The sequence below is a fragment of the Thermobia domestica genome, chromosome 2 (assembly GCF_964235325.1).
Source record: "Thermobia domestica chromosome 2, izTheDome1.hap1.1, whole genome shotgun sequence".
NCBI classification, from domain to species: Eukaryota; Metazoa; Arthropoda; class Insecta; order Zygentoma; family Lepismatidae; genus Thermobia; species Thermobia domestica.
In genome coordinates, this window is record NC_137455.1 from 94403251 (window position 1) to 94417354 (window position 14104).

General features: G+C 37.5%; 1 protein-coding gene across 1 annotated transcript in view; it reads left to right on the plus strand.

The window, feature by feature from the left end:
- Positions 1 to 14104, plus strand: part of Kpc2 (Kip1 ubiquitination-promoting complex subunit 2) — a 68265-nt gene that overhangs the window by 20451 nt on the left and 33710 nt on the right. Inside the window, exons 2-3 of the mRNA XM_081743967.1 lie at positions 3077 to 3237; positions 9377 to 9588. Of these exons, the coding sequence (XP_081600093.1) occupies positions 3077 to 3237; positions 9377 to 9588 (373 nt within the window). The remainder of the gene's footprint in view (positions 1 to 3076; positions 3238 to 9376; positions 9589 to 14104) is intronic.

Consider the following 14104-nt stretch of genomic DNA (forward strand, 5'->3'; position numbering starts at 1 on the left):
TTTTTGCAATATGTATTGAATCCGCAAGTTGTAATGTACTTGTTTCATTTCCGATTTCGGTGGAAAGATAAGGATGGTAACTAAAGGTATTCTTGGGATGTTTAATTAATTGCAAAACAAAACAAAAAAAAAAAAAAAACGCTTATCTCTATTACAGTTTTTACTTTATAGTGATCAACGTTAGAACTGGACGTGGTTGATTTTTGAGAACTTTTCTTAGAAAACTAAATCGATTCTTTTTTTTTTTTAACTATCTTTTTTTTTTATAGTTTTTGATCTATGTAGATCAATACTGAGACTGAAAGTTGTAGTAAATTTATATCACTTCCGATTTTAGTACATTGTTAAAGATGGAGATGAAAGGTCTTCTTGGGACGCTGGATCAATTGCAAGAAACCGTGTTTCGCAATATGTTACTGTTTTTGCTCTATAGTAATCAATGTTAAACCGAAAATGGCTAATTTCTACCTCTACCCATGGGTAAATCATCTTCATTAACGAACTTCTCGAAATAATTATTTTAGCTATCGATCCCAGGAGACGGAATTCAATAATTCACTTGCATTAATAATTCGCGTGTGAAGCAAAAGTCGCATAGGCGTACGAACTAATATTACAATATTGTAAATCCCACTTGGGTGATCCTGATAAATCGACGTGTGTTTGTCGTATTTGGTTGTATTAGGTAGTAATCCTGTGAAACAGAGAACATTGAAGTATTGAAAGTCTAGGTCGTGTTATATGAATAGTTTTCGTTATGTTGAAAAAGTTGTAACCTTGATGCTGAAAACATGAAAACATCGAAAACTATCCAAATACTGAAAACTATCGAAAAATCCCGACATTTCAAACTATCGATCGATACATCGAACTATCTCAAGTCCTACCCACGACCCTGTGCACCAAAGGTGTGCATGCTAGCCAACAGGCTAGCGGGAGGAGCTTCTCCCCCCCTCCAAACTCACGAAATCGGCGCTCACGAGTTTGGAACTTACGCTCACTCGACCTCAACTTCACCAAGTGAGTGTGAGGTCAGACTAGTGAGGTTGAAAGCGTGAGCGTGAGGTTGAGGTTGAGTGAGCGTGAGGTCGAAATGAGTTTATGAGCGTGAGGTTAGGTCAAAGTGGTCATCTCTGCTCCAGAGATATTTGCGCGTGTACGACATAGCTTTCGCTGTTATGCATGCATCGACGCCAGGGGATGTCATTTTGAACATCTACTGTGAAACTGCACGTAGTAAGTACAGTCTTTCTGTTTTATGTACCGTACATTTACGATGCTTACACGGTAGAGTTTATTTGCTTTGTCTTACGAGCAGTGACTAAGGGCTTTGTTCTGTACTGTGTGCCAAACGTATTCGCCTTCTTTCTGTACGATACCCAAGGGATTTTGCAGCGATCTTTGTCGTCTCATTTTACGTTCCCTGCACACATGACGTCCTGCACCGAACCAGCATCCCTGTTCGTCTGCGCGGGCCGTCCTGGTACGGCTTTCTTTCACACTCCTACCGTGTAATCATTGTACTGTCGCATGTGCTAGTAGTATTTCCTCACCTCGGATTCCTTCTTTTGTGATTGCCCACCCGCCCTCTCCATCTTTCCTACGTGTACAGTCACCATCACGTATGTACCTCTTTCTTTCACAGCATACTGCTGTGTTCAGCTCATATTTAAGTTAGTAGCATCATGACTATCCGAAACATCTGTAATGAACACAGTTACCAATTTCTCGTCTCATGTTTGTTGCAGATGTTTGAAATATCCTATATTTCTTTGGGGGCTACCCTTGCGCCGCCTCTGCTTTCAATCCATTCCACATTTCCTTCTCTAGGTATAGCCATTTTTGTACCGTTACGACAATTTGTTGGCGGCCACTATCTCCAAAACGACACGTTTCTGGACACTTGTTCCTAACCTTAAATTGCTTCTTTTGACATCATCTTTCATCCCTCTGAGTTTTGCACAGCATCACGGAAACATCCTATATATATATATATATATATATAACTAGGGTGAATACACGAGAGTCTACTGTAACATATAAGCCTTTAAACGATAGTTCTTAATGACCTTGCTAACTCATACATATGTGAAATATTGCAGTGTATGAACTTAAAATTATCCCCAATGAAAGGAGATCTTTCTATTACTATACGACAAGCTAATATGAATTTCACAATTTACAGATTCAACACATGTTAAGCATTCTAAATTTCGTTATAGCGAAGAAATATAATTTGGTTATATCTGGTTACATCGTAAGTATTATTTTTTACGACAGGGAGAACGACTTGGAAATAGGTTGAATTCGTGATTTCACTGAATTTACACTTTTTATGACCGGTACATAAGGAGTAAGTAATCATGCGATGTCCACTAACCTCTGTTGTTATGCCCAGAAACCAAGAGGCCACATCGTTCAACGTACCAAGTCGCAATCGCAAGATTTTTGTGATGTTAAGAAAATAATGTGAATCTATCATATTTGGGTGAAAGGAAGTGTTTTAGGTAGATTTCAATTTTGAAATCTCGTGTAAGAGCACGTTTGGAGAATTGTTAAAGCCCCGTTTCCCTTTAGCACGTGCTATTGGCACGTGGTTCTGGTAAGAGTGCTTTCAAAGTAGTGGTTTAGTTAGCTCCCATCTCTTACAGCCTTGGTACTGATAAAGGACGCCAATCTGCAGTAAATCAAACCTATAAGAACCGAAGCTCGTGTTGCACATACTTCTTGAAAATAATAATAATAATAATAATAATACAGTAATAAACACGATACGAGAAAATATCTTAGAAGCGACTGTAGAAACTCCGGAAATTGGTGGAAGTTAAGGTGTGTTAAAGAGAGCTGTGTAAATACATATAACGTAAATGTATGTGCGTTTGAAAAGAAGGAATTTCGTTTCTCTGTAGGTAATGAACTGTTAATAACAAATGAGGAACCCCATTGTAAAATATGTAAATAATTTAGTGAATTTTATGGTACATATTCTGTTTGTTTTTAAAAAAAAAACATTCTCTGATTTCTTAGTTACACTTTTAAATCTATAGGAGTTTTAAAGCCTTCTTTCATGTTTCAGATGAGCTACTTTTAGTTCCGAAGCGCCCTCAGCCAGTGAAAGAGGTGCAGACAGAAGAGAGCATGCGAGGACCAAATGAAGCTGAAATCAAGGCAGCAACAGAGAATTTGGATAGGGTAAATTCTTCATGCGCTGTGCTTCCTTCTGAAAGTTCTCCTGATGTAAGTTTTGATTGTAAATGGTATCACTTTTAGATAAATTTGGGGGCTGAGCCACAGCCCCCAAACAGATCGTTCACTTAAAACGAAACACAATCTATCTCAAATATTTATATGTAAAAACACGTGTTTTGTAGTAATATTTTTGTTCACGTAAGTGTATGTGAACAACATCATACACTTACGACGTCTGAGTCTTTGATGAATTTTAATTCATTATTGTCCGCTACTGGGATAGAGCGTATGATTTAAGCTATTCTCTTGCGTCAAGATAACATTTGACCGAAACCTTCCACCAGTCACATTAGAATTTAATCGCTAGTTAAATGGAATCATCATCCTATTCGGAACTCATGTAGGTAGAACTTTACAATTTCAATCATGAGAAAATGCTGATTTAATACAGAGTAAAGTAATAACACTACTTGTGCGGGATCTATGTAAGAGGATCAGTCCATCTGAAGTGGTCCAAAGATGGTGAAAATGGTTGCTCGACCATCTCCGAAAATTAAAAAAAATTGAGTGTGACGAACCTTGTGTATGGGAAGGTCATGTCGTATGTACGAGTGTTCCTGAATGGCGGCCATCTTTGTCGGTAGAGTGCCAATTTTCGCATTTGCAAGCATTTACGAAACCTACAGTTGCTTAGGACGTACGTATCAGACGAACTCTAAACAAAAATGAATGTTTACAGGAGAGACTGAGGTACACGAAGAACATATACTCTTGCTTCTAAATAAATATGCAGGGTTGCAGACCAATACATGAAATCACTAGAAAAAGTACAGAAAATAACACTTTTAAAGGAAATAGCACTTAACACTTTGGAATAGCATAAAGTGGGGGGTTCATAAGTTTTGTACTGAATACTATTGCATGTAAAGAGTCTGCAGAAATATCCACAGCTATGGTACTACTAGCACCTTAGGTTTATGGGGATCCGAAATTTAAAGTTTGTGATTTTGATTCCATTCTTGGGGCGTAATATCTCAGAAGGGAAAAGTGCTAAAAATTACTACTTAGGCCACAAAGTAATTCTGTATGTAAATAAACTATTCAAAAAAAAAAAAAAAAATCATGACTGATATTACATGAAGAAAAAAGTGAAGGCATGGTAAAAATGCGAAGAAAGCACTGCGTGACGATGATCGTAGCCCGAAAAAATTTCAATGTTTGGATATGTTTCATGCTAGATCTCAAAAACTACACATGGTGCAGCAATTAGGATGGCTTTTGATTGTGTTCAGTTATGCAAAAGCTTGCGAGTGGCGTTTGTTCCATATTTCTAGTTTATGGTAAGGAGGTTAACTCCTCCTTGCACCCACAACACCCATCATCGAACTGGACCGCGGTATTAAGGCACTTAATGTATCAGCAAAGTATAATTGAAATCCAATCCCAGTTACGGAACTTAATATGTTCGCAAAGTTGCGTTATGTCTATTCTAATTATATATAAAAGTACATGAACTGACATAAAATAAAGGGATACTTCCGGTTGACGTGGAAAGTTGAAATTTAGCATGATTGTAGCTTTGAAGTATTAACCCACAGGAAAATGCCGTTTAATATTTTTAAATTTTAGGGGGATTGAGAAATTCTCCATGTTTTTTAAATGGGTTCTGTTTTGGACTTATAACCTCATATTTTAGGTATTTGGAATTGGAATAAAAACTTGAAACTCGATTTGCGTATACGTTTTCGTTAGCGTTACCTAACTAAAGAACCAAAAAGAAAAATAAATTCAATCGTAGAAAGATTTTATGGGTTCCCAATGTTATTTATATGGGACATCTTCTACACCTCAAAATGTTTAGGCATTTCCGGCAGGATTAGAATGATGAAATTTGGCATGATTGTAAACTTAAGGGGCTAATCCACTAGTTGAAATACGGAAGAAACTTGAAATTTGATAGAGTTGTAGGCTGTAGAGGTTCGAGGCCGTAGGCCGAGAAAACGCTGGGATCTGGAGGCGGAGCCCCCAGCTAGCCAATTCTAGTCAATCCTGTATAATGCAGTCTTGTGAGCATATTAACTTCCGTAACAGGGATTGGATTTCAATGATACTTTGCTGATACATTAAGTGCCTTAATATCGCGGTCCAGTTCGATGATGGGTGTTGTGGGTGCAAGGATGAGCTAACCTCTTTACTATATAGTCGTGGTAATGATCATGGGGTTAGAAAGATGGAACAAACGCCACTCTCAAGCTTTTTCACAACTAAACATAAACAAAAGCCGTCCTAATTGCTGCACCATGCGTAGTTTTTGAGGTCTAGCATGAAACATATCCAAACATTGAAATTTTTTCGGGCTACGACCATCGTCATGCAGTGCTTTCTTCGCATTTTTACCATGTCCTCACTTTTTTCTCCATGTAATATCAGTCATGATTTTTTTGCAATTGTTTGTTCACATACAGAATTACTTTGTGGCCTAAGCAGCAATTTTTAGAAAAATAAACACACTGCTGAAACAAGACTGCACTTATTTAATATAAAAACACATTTACACATGACGTTTCGATCTTCTAGCCAAGATCCTCATCAGACGTACACTCTGATGAGGATCTTGGCTAGAAGATCGAAACGTGACGTGTAAATATGTTTTTATATTAAATAAGTGCAGTCTTGTTCAGCAGTGTGTTTATTTTTCTGATTTTGTTTGCAAGACGTATGACTATGATTGTGTGTCAGCAATTTTTAGCACTTTGCCCTCCTGAGATATTACGTTCCAAAAATGGCATCAAAATAACCAACTTCAAATTTCGGACCCCCATAGATCTACGGTGCTGTGGATATTTCTGCACACTCTTTACATGCAATAGTATTCAGCACAAAACTTATGAACCCCCGACTTTGTGTCATTCAAAAATACAACCTCTTTAAAAGTTCTGTAGTTTTTCTGGTGATTTCATGTATTGGTTTGTAATCGTGCATATTTATTTAGAAGCAAAAATTTATATTCTCCGTGTACCTGTCTTTCCTGTAAACATTAGTTTTTGTTTGGTGTTCGTCTGATTCGTACGTCGTGAGCAACTGTAGTTCTCGTAAACGCTTACAAATGCGAAAATTGTCACTCCACCGACAACAAAAATGGACGCCATTTAGGAACACTTGTATATATACAACAACGTGAATGATGTTATTGACCTTCTCATGTACACGGTCAATTTTTTATAATTTTCGGAGATTGTCAAGCAACCTGCTTTGGGCCACTTCGTATGGATTGGCTCAAAAGCAAAACGAACTTTCTAGACATAATTGTACTTAACAGTTTGTTGAAGTTGTTTAGATTTATTTCCTTCAAAATAATTCCCTCCCTATTAATGCCTCGTTCCCAGTGTCCCTTCCATTGCTGGAGAACTTCCTGAAACACTTTGTAGTAGCCTGGAGGTCTCGTAGCTAATTTTTTGTTATCTCTTTTATGAATTGGAAACGGCTATCTTTCATATTGAATTCCAACGTGGGGAATAGAAATAATTCTGCAGGTGGTCAAGTTAGGCGAGTATGGTGGTTGAGGTACAACAACCGTATTGTTCTTTGCCAAAAACACCCTAATGAGGAGTTCCAAATGGCTAAAAGTATTATAATGGTTCAGCATTCGTGTTCCATTTTTCTAAGCTTCGAGTCCCTTCTTCTTCACGGCTTCACTCAAACATCTCATCAGTTCTAAGTAATATTCTTTGTTATTGGTTTGACCACGTGGGATGTATTCACAGTAAACAACTCCACAAAAACCAAGGAAAACAATAAGGATCACGTTAACGTTTGGCGTGACTTCGACGTGCATTTTTTGGGCGTCTTGGCGAATGTTTTCCGACCGATTGAAATGATTATGCTTTGATTCAATGTCATAGCCATAGACCCAAGTCTCGTAACATGTTATGAAGTTTATCAAGAAGCTGTTTTCGTGTACTCAGTTCGAAAGATTTCACAGATTTCGACTCATGTTTCATTTTGTTCCTCAGCAACCGTAAAACGAAATTCGCGGCAACACGATGCATGTTCAGTTTTACATCTAAGATCACACGACAGATGATTTACTGATATCTATTTCCTCGGCTATTTTGCGGACGGTCAAACGAAAGTTTGTCCGTACAACATTGCTGACTTTCTGAACGTAAACCTCATCACATGGTGTTGATGGACATCCAGGTTTTGCCTTGTTTCTGATGTTCTTCCTGCTGTGAAACTCTGAAACCACTCATAACACTGAGTACAGCTCATACAATCTTCCTCGTACACTTTCTGTAGCATTTTCAAAGTTTCTGTAGATGTCTTGCCCAATTTGAAACAAAATTCAATGCACACGCGTTGCTTTTCCAGTCTCAATTCTTTTATAGCACAAAATCGTCACAAGTACGAAACAACTTCACTCCAATGCTCGCGGTCTCACAATGACACAAGGCTACAACAAGGTGTGTAGTTATCGTTAAAATGATTGGGAAGAGTTCGGGTACGTAGCGCTGACAAGCAAAAACTCAAGCACAATGTAGTTGGCTAAAAATTTGATCCTAGTTATTAGGTATTCTTGTATATCTATCACTCGTAATTTTAGTTTCATCTGGGACTGTCTGTCAGGTGTCTGTGTAGATATATTGGGGATTTTGCGATGGTACCATAGTTTCTCCATTCCTGTTTGTTTCTGGTGAACTAAGTTTGTAACTAATTTATCCATAAATGGGAGTTCTATTTTCTCCTCATCTTTGCTACTCTCCCAAGTGCTATGAAATTTTAAGTTCGGAAATATGTTGAAATGCTTTGAATCATTATAACAAATTGCGTGTAGTTCAGAAATTCTGAATATATATGTTCGGGTGGTCATGTTCAGGCGGTCCTTATTTTTCGACTTTCGAATTTTTATCAGTCCCACTACCATAAATGGCTTCATAGCAGACCAAAAAAGCAACACAAAAAAAAAAAAAAAAAAATGCTCAGTTTAATAACATTAAATGCCGTCCCAAGTGACCACAAGTTTTGAATGCATTTACAGTATACAATATGAAGCAAAGGTATCTTGTAAGTTTGGAAAGACAAATTGTAAGTTAATAAACAGGTATAAAAGTGATAACAATTAAATGATTGTAGATAAGTTGGATGTGATTTTGTGATGAAAAGCTACCTCAAAATGATGTCAAATATCCCCCGTCCTTTAAAAAATGTTGAACCTGAATTCAAGATGGTGGTTTTCAAGATGAACACCATGATGTTACTGTACAGTGATGGATGCGGTTCAACCTCCATTACCTCTATCTGAAATATCGCTGTCACTCTCTCTAGTCGTTCCAAACTTAAGGTACCTTTGCCACATATTGTATATTGTAAATGTATTCAAAACTTCTGGTTACTCAGTTCAAAAACTTTACTCGTAATATAATTCCTTTTTTTCCCTAATTATATGTCACACTGTCACCACGAAAATGACATGTACGAAAAATAGATTTTTTTGTTTGTAACTTTGTTCGGTGCACAATTAAAATGTCATGTAGAAAGAATGGGAATACCTGTGCTGGATGTGGGTGGATGGGGTGGCTGTAAGGGGAGTTGGGAGGCCACCAAAAAAAAAAAAGCACATTACGCTTCGCTTTGTATATTTAATTATTGTGTATTAATACTGTACTTGCACAATAATCACTGCATAAACTACTATGCTTTTCATTTCACTGTTGTGAGTTTTGAACCTGCAGTTGGAATCCTCTTATACCCTTGTGTGTCGAAGTCCTGGAAAATTGGTGATTTGTCCTGGAAATGCCCTGTTTTTTTTTTGGGGGGGGGGGGGGAAGAGAGTGGAAACCCTGGCAATGTTGTTAAGAGTCTTTTCTTCTGCAACTCTGGTTTATTATTTATTTTTTTTTCTATTATTTGAACTATTGTCGACCAGAAATGGTTTAAGGGTAAGGTTATAAACTTTAGTCAGTCAATAACGTTCGTAAGTATGCTAATGAAAAACAAGTTAAATTTATGTCTTCACTTAGCTTTTCTTTTAAAAATATTTTAATAATAGCTTACAAATAATCGCCTTCGAGAATCTTTGCAAGTATAGTAACGAAAATATATTTTTGAGTTTTATAAGTAAGGGATCCCATTTTTTTTTTTTTTTTTTTTTCGTTTCATGTTTTGTAACTTTCGTCTTCTTTTTAAGTTTCAGACAGAAATTCGCAAGATCTTAGTTACTCTAGTAGAAGCATCAGCTCGTCTTCTGGCCCCTAATCCTGATGCAGCTGTGATATTTAACCAGATTTGTGATCATTTGGATGCAAGATCAAAGCCTAAACCAGACCCAAATGCAGTTAAACAATTAATGGACATGGGATTTTCGGAACGGCAGGCAATTAAAGCTCTTCGTATCAAGAGGTAACTCGTGATAATATTCCACTATACCAGTTGTAACTGAGAATATATTTCGAGTAAATATGATATATAGTATATTCCCATTACTTGAGTTCTGCTTGTATACAGTTCATTCCGTATAATATGGAAATTATTGTTGCTGGGCACTGGATTATTCCTTGAAGTTGGTATCATTTAAGTTGTAACTGAATATGCTTGCTTCGAGATATCTCCACACAAAATATTTAACAAATTTTACTTCCGTGAGCTGTATGTAGACTTAAATCGCATTGCAACTAGAATATATATGATGATTCTTAAAAGAAATGTCAACTTTTAACTTATTCCATCGTTTATATTCAAAACGAGAGTTAGATAACCTTGTCTCTTCACAGTCAGAAAATTGTTGAAAAACTTAGGAGCAACGAGTGACACGAGACATGTTTTATGAAAGTAAAAACACACACTGTCAGGTTTCGTTTTCTTTGTACAAACTTGAACAAAAGTAACAAAGAACAGTCTGGAAAACTTTGTTAGAGATAGTTTTAGTGTGAGTAAATGTATAACAATTCTACTGTACAAAAAGTACTGGAAAAATAATTGTACGATCGTCTGGAACACACCTGAGTGGCGCTAAAGAAAGAATAACTTACTCTACTAAGTTCTGGGAAACTGAATATTCACTTCTTGGAGCAAAACAAAAGAATTACGTTGCAAATGACTTTGTAAAGCATAAAATATGTTACTTCTTCGTGTGTAATCTTGCATAGAAAGTCCAAGAATACTTGCAAAGAGAAATCAAGGACACTGGGAACTTCATCTAACATCTAGCTACATACAAGGTCAGTGTGATACCTGTTACAAAGCCAATGTCTTCCTTCATTTACTGAACTGTCATCGTCGAGGAGGGGGTGGAGATGAGAGGGGCCTCATTTGTCATCCATTTATTACTCCTTTCATCTTCATGTTCTAGGGTGCGATTTCAGCCGTGAATATTGCCAGCGGACTCGGGGCTGGTTGGTGAAAATTTTGGAAGAGGATAGTCAGTGGATATGTTCCTCTTAGCTGGATGTGTACTGTTCCGTCCTGACTTATGATTTGAGTTCAGTGTTCTGTTAATTTTTTCATATAAAAGCTACAAAAAAATAAATTAATGAAATTCGGAAAATGTTAAAAAAATTCGCATCAGTTGCTTCGTTCTTGCTTTTCGTTCATGCAGGTTGTATTTTTGTTTATTCTTATGTGTATTTTTGTTATGGTTGTATATTTTTTAGTTATTTACCTTTCTGCTGTAGTTGTTTATTTGTATTCCCAGGCTATTGTTTTTGTCGATGGCCATGGTAATTTGATTGCATGTTAGAAGGACCTGAACGGAATAAAAAACGAGGTCAGATGAGCCCCGAGTCAAAAGGGCCCCGGGCAAAAAGGTCCGGCTGAAAATGAGCACACTATCAAATTATATAAATGCTGATTACAATAAAAATATTCTGTGGACAACACCTATTTTATTTGTGTTAAAAAAAAAGACATGTGGATCTGTATATAGAGTTGGTCAAAAGTATTGGAACTGATCGGTAATAACAAGACGAGTGGACGGAGAAAAAGCAAATGTTAGAATTTGTATTGGTGCGAAAACTGCATTGAATAAGCGTGTGTTCATTATGACACTGAATTTAACCATATTGGATATCACACAATACTTTTTAAACCGATGTTTGACAAATCAATTTAGTCTGAATCTTCCCACGAACGAGAATCCGAACTCATTTTTGACTTTCGTCATTCTTTTACCAGATTGGGTATGCTACATTTGAATTTTCGTGACAGACCAATAAGAACTAGACGGGTGGAAGGAGGAAAAGCAATATTGCAAGTGGAAACTGCATTAAATGGGGTGTTGACATGGTAGCCATCTTCAATTCCGCCATATTGAATATCACACAGTATTTCTAAATGGAAAAGAGTATGTGTGAAACATCAGATTAAACTAGAATCTTCCCACAAACGAGAATCCGAGCTCATTTTTGACTTAATTCCATTTGATTACGACATAATGTGTGCTACGTTTAACTTTTTTGTACTGTATATAGTAGAAAAGAATACCAAGACAAACCCGTAATATCGTGACGCTAAACGGGGACAAATTAAATGTTACAAGTGTGTATTGATACGAAAACTGCATTAAATAGGGTGTAGACATCATGACAGCCATTTCGGATTCCGCCATATTGGATATCACACAATATTTTTAAATAGAAAGGGGGTATGTGTGACACATCAATTTAGGCTAGCATCTTCCCGAAATGAGAAGCTGAACTCAGTTTTGAGCTGAAGAAAGAATTGAATTATTCCTGGTGACGTGATTTTAGTAAGTGTTCTCGGGTTATTAACCAGGTGAAGATATTAACATCTGACGTTTCGAATGCAGATATTGCATTCATTTTCAGAGATTGTGATGAAGAGACTGGAGATATGTTGTCATATGTATGTGGTGACTATCTGGAGGCGGAGCTATGAATGGGTGTATGATTGGCTGAGGGAAATTCTGGCTCCTGATTGGCTGTTGTTGTGGCTACGAGAAATGGCTTTGTTGAACTCCTGTTTTTTGTTCCTGAAAAGACCGACAGATAGGACTGAGTTGAATCCCATTGTCTCTAGTGAGACTGTTCCTTTCACATGAGATGACTATGGCTTCCTTTATTATTCTGTCCCAAAATTGCTGCATTTGCTACTTTGCTGGTATTTGTAAAATCGATTCTGTGTCCCAGTTCTAAGCTATACTCTACTAGTCCTGACTTTTGGGATTGCTGAAGCCTTTTGAAGCTGTTGTATTCTTTGCATCGTTATTCTATGGTACGTCCAGTTTTTCTATGTATGATCTGCCACGCTCCCATAGTATACGATATACTCCAGATGTGCGTAGGTGAAGGTTGTCTTTCGCTGGTTTGAGTAACGATCTGTTGTTGGCTGGTGATTTGTGAATAACTCTTACATCATGTCTGGCAAGTATTCTGTTGAGTTTGCTAGAGGCGTGGCCGATGAAAGGCAATATCTTACATCGAATATCATACTCGTATTGACAGAATCTTCAAATTTCCATAGTCTCTGTACTGAAGATTATAACACTTCCTTCACGGCTTTCGAATTTGACTTTGTCTTACGAGAATCGTCAAATACTGCTCCAGGGATTGATCTATATCTAACGATATGTTGCATAACGTCTCGCGCTAATCATATATTGCATTATTGCAATTGTTCAGTCGCATCTGGTCGGAGGGGACGTATCCACCATGATGTATGAGATTTTGTTTCTTCCCATCTTGAAACCAGAGAAAGCTGCAACAACAGCCACGAGCTACAGATCCTTTGTTCTTACCAGCTAAGATTATAAGTTCTTTGGGCGTCTAGTTTGGTATTTAGAATCAAACTCTCTATTGAGCAAATGTCAGGTTTGTTTTGTTTTTACTCTTATCGACTACAGATAGTCTAGGCAATCTCGCAAACTAGATTCAAGAAGTTTCTTCTATCGTCAGCACTTGCTATATTTTTTAAATTTGGAAAAGGCATATTACACAACTTGGCATTATGGACAATTAAAACAGGCATGTGATTGTGGTCTTGGTGGGCATGTGTCGTAATTCCTGAAGAACTTTTTGGTAAACACTTTTAAGGTACGCGTAGATACGTTTCTCATAGCGATTTCTACAGGAAAGTGGTGTCCACAAAGCATTGTTTTTACCGTCACACTTTCGATGTCGCTGTCTCGTTCCCTCCCAGATCCAGACTCCCGTATGTGGTCGTCGTCTGTGCGTTGACGATTTTTGTTGCCGCTTAAGATACCTTTGCGGAGTTACTTGACACTTTTAATTGACGAAGGTCGTCTTGTTCTCTGGTCGACTTCACTGACTAATAGACTTTCGGTTTTTTGAGCAAACAAATGGTGTATGCATTGCCGTCAAGGAACTTGCTTTGTTGATCCGGACTTAGATATCTGTGGTATTGACATATGTTGACATGATCCAATTTTTGAGTTTGACTTTCGATTGCCGCTTTACATGGGCACTACACAGCCGTAATCTTAAATACTCTTGTCTCCAGGCTCTGAATTTACTCCGTACTTTCCCACCACACCTGGGGTATTGATCGTATTGATCTGTTACAATTATATTGTAATCTAACTCAGTACAAGGTGAACTATGTTTGTATTGCATCTGTTCGTTTCTCCCTGCTGAAACAACTTCATACTGTACATCGCCAGTTAATTCTGCTCGTTACTGGTACCGTTCACACTAGTTCTGTTCCTAACCTTTATACAGAAACAAATGAACCAACGGTAGCCTATCGTCGTGAGATTTCTCAGAAACGATACACCCATGCGCGTTGTATTTCTGGCTGTTGCTTGGTGACCTGAATTACGACCGATAATGCAGCGCGACTTCGAGCTACGTACTCCATGATATGTCCGTGCTTACGAAAGTCTCTCACTCTTGACAAATTTGAGTAGCCATCTCTTTGCTTGCTACATTGTTAGTGCTCTTCG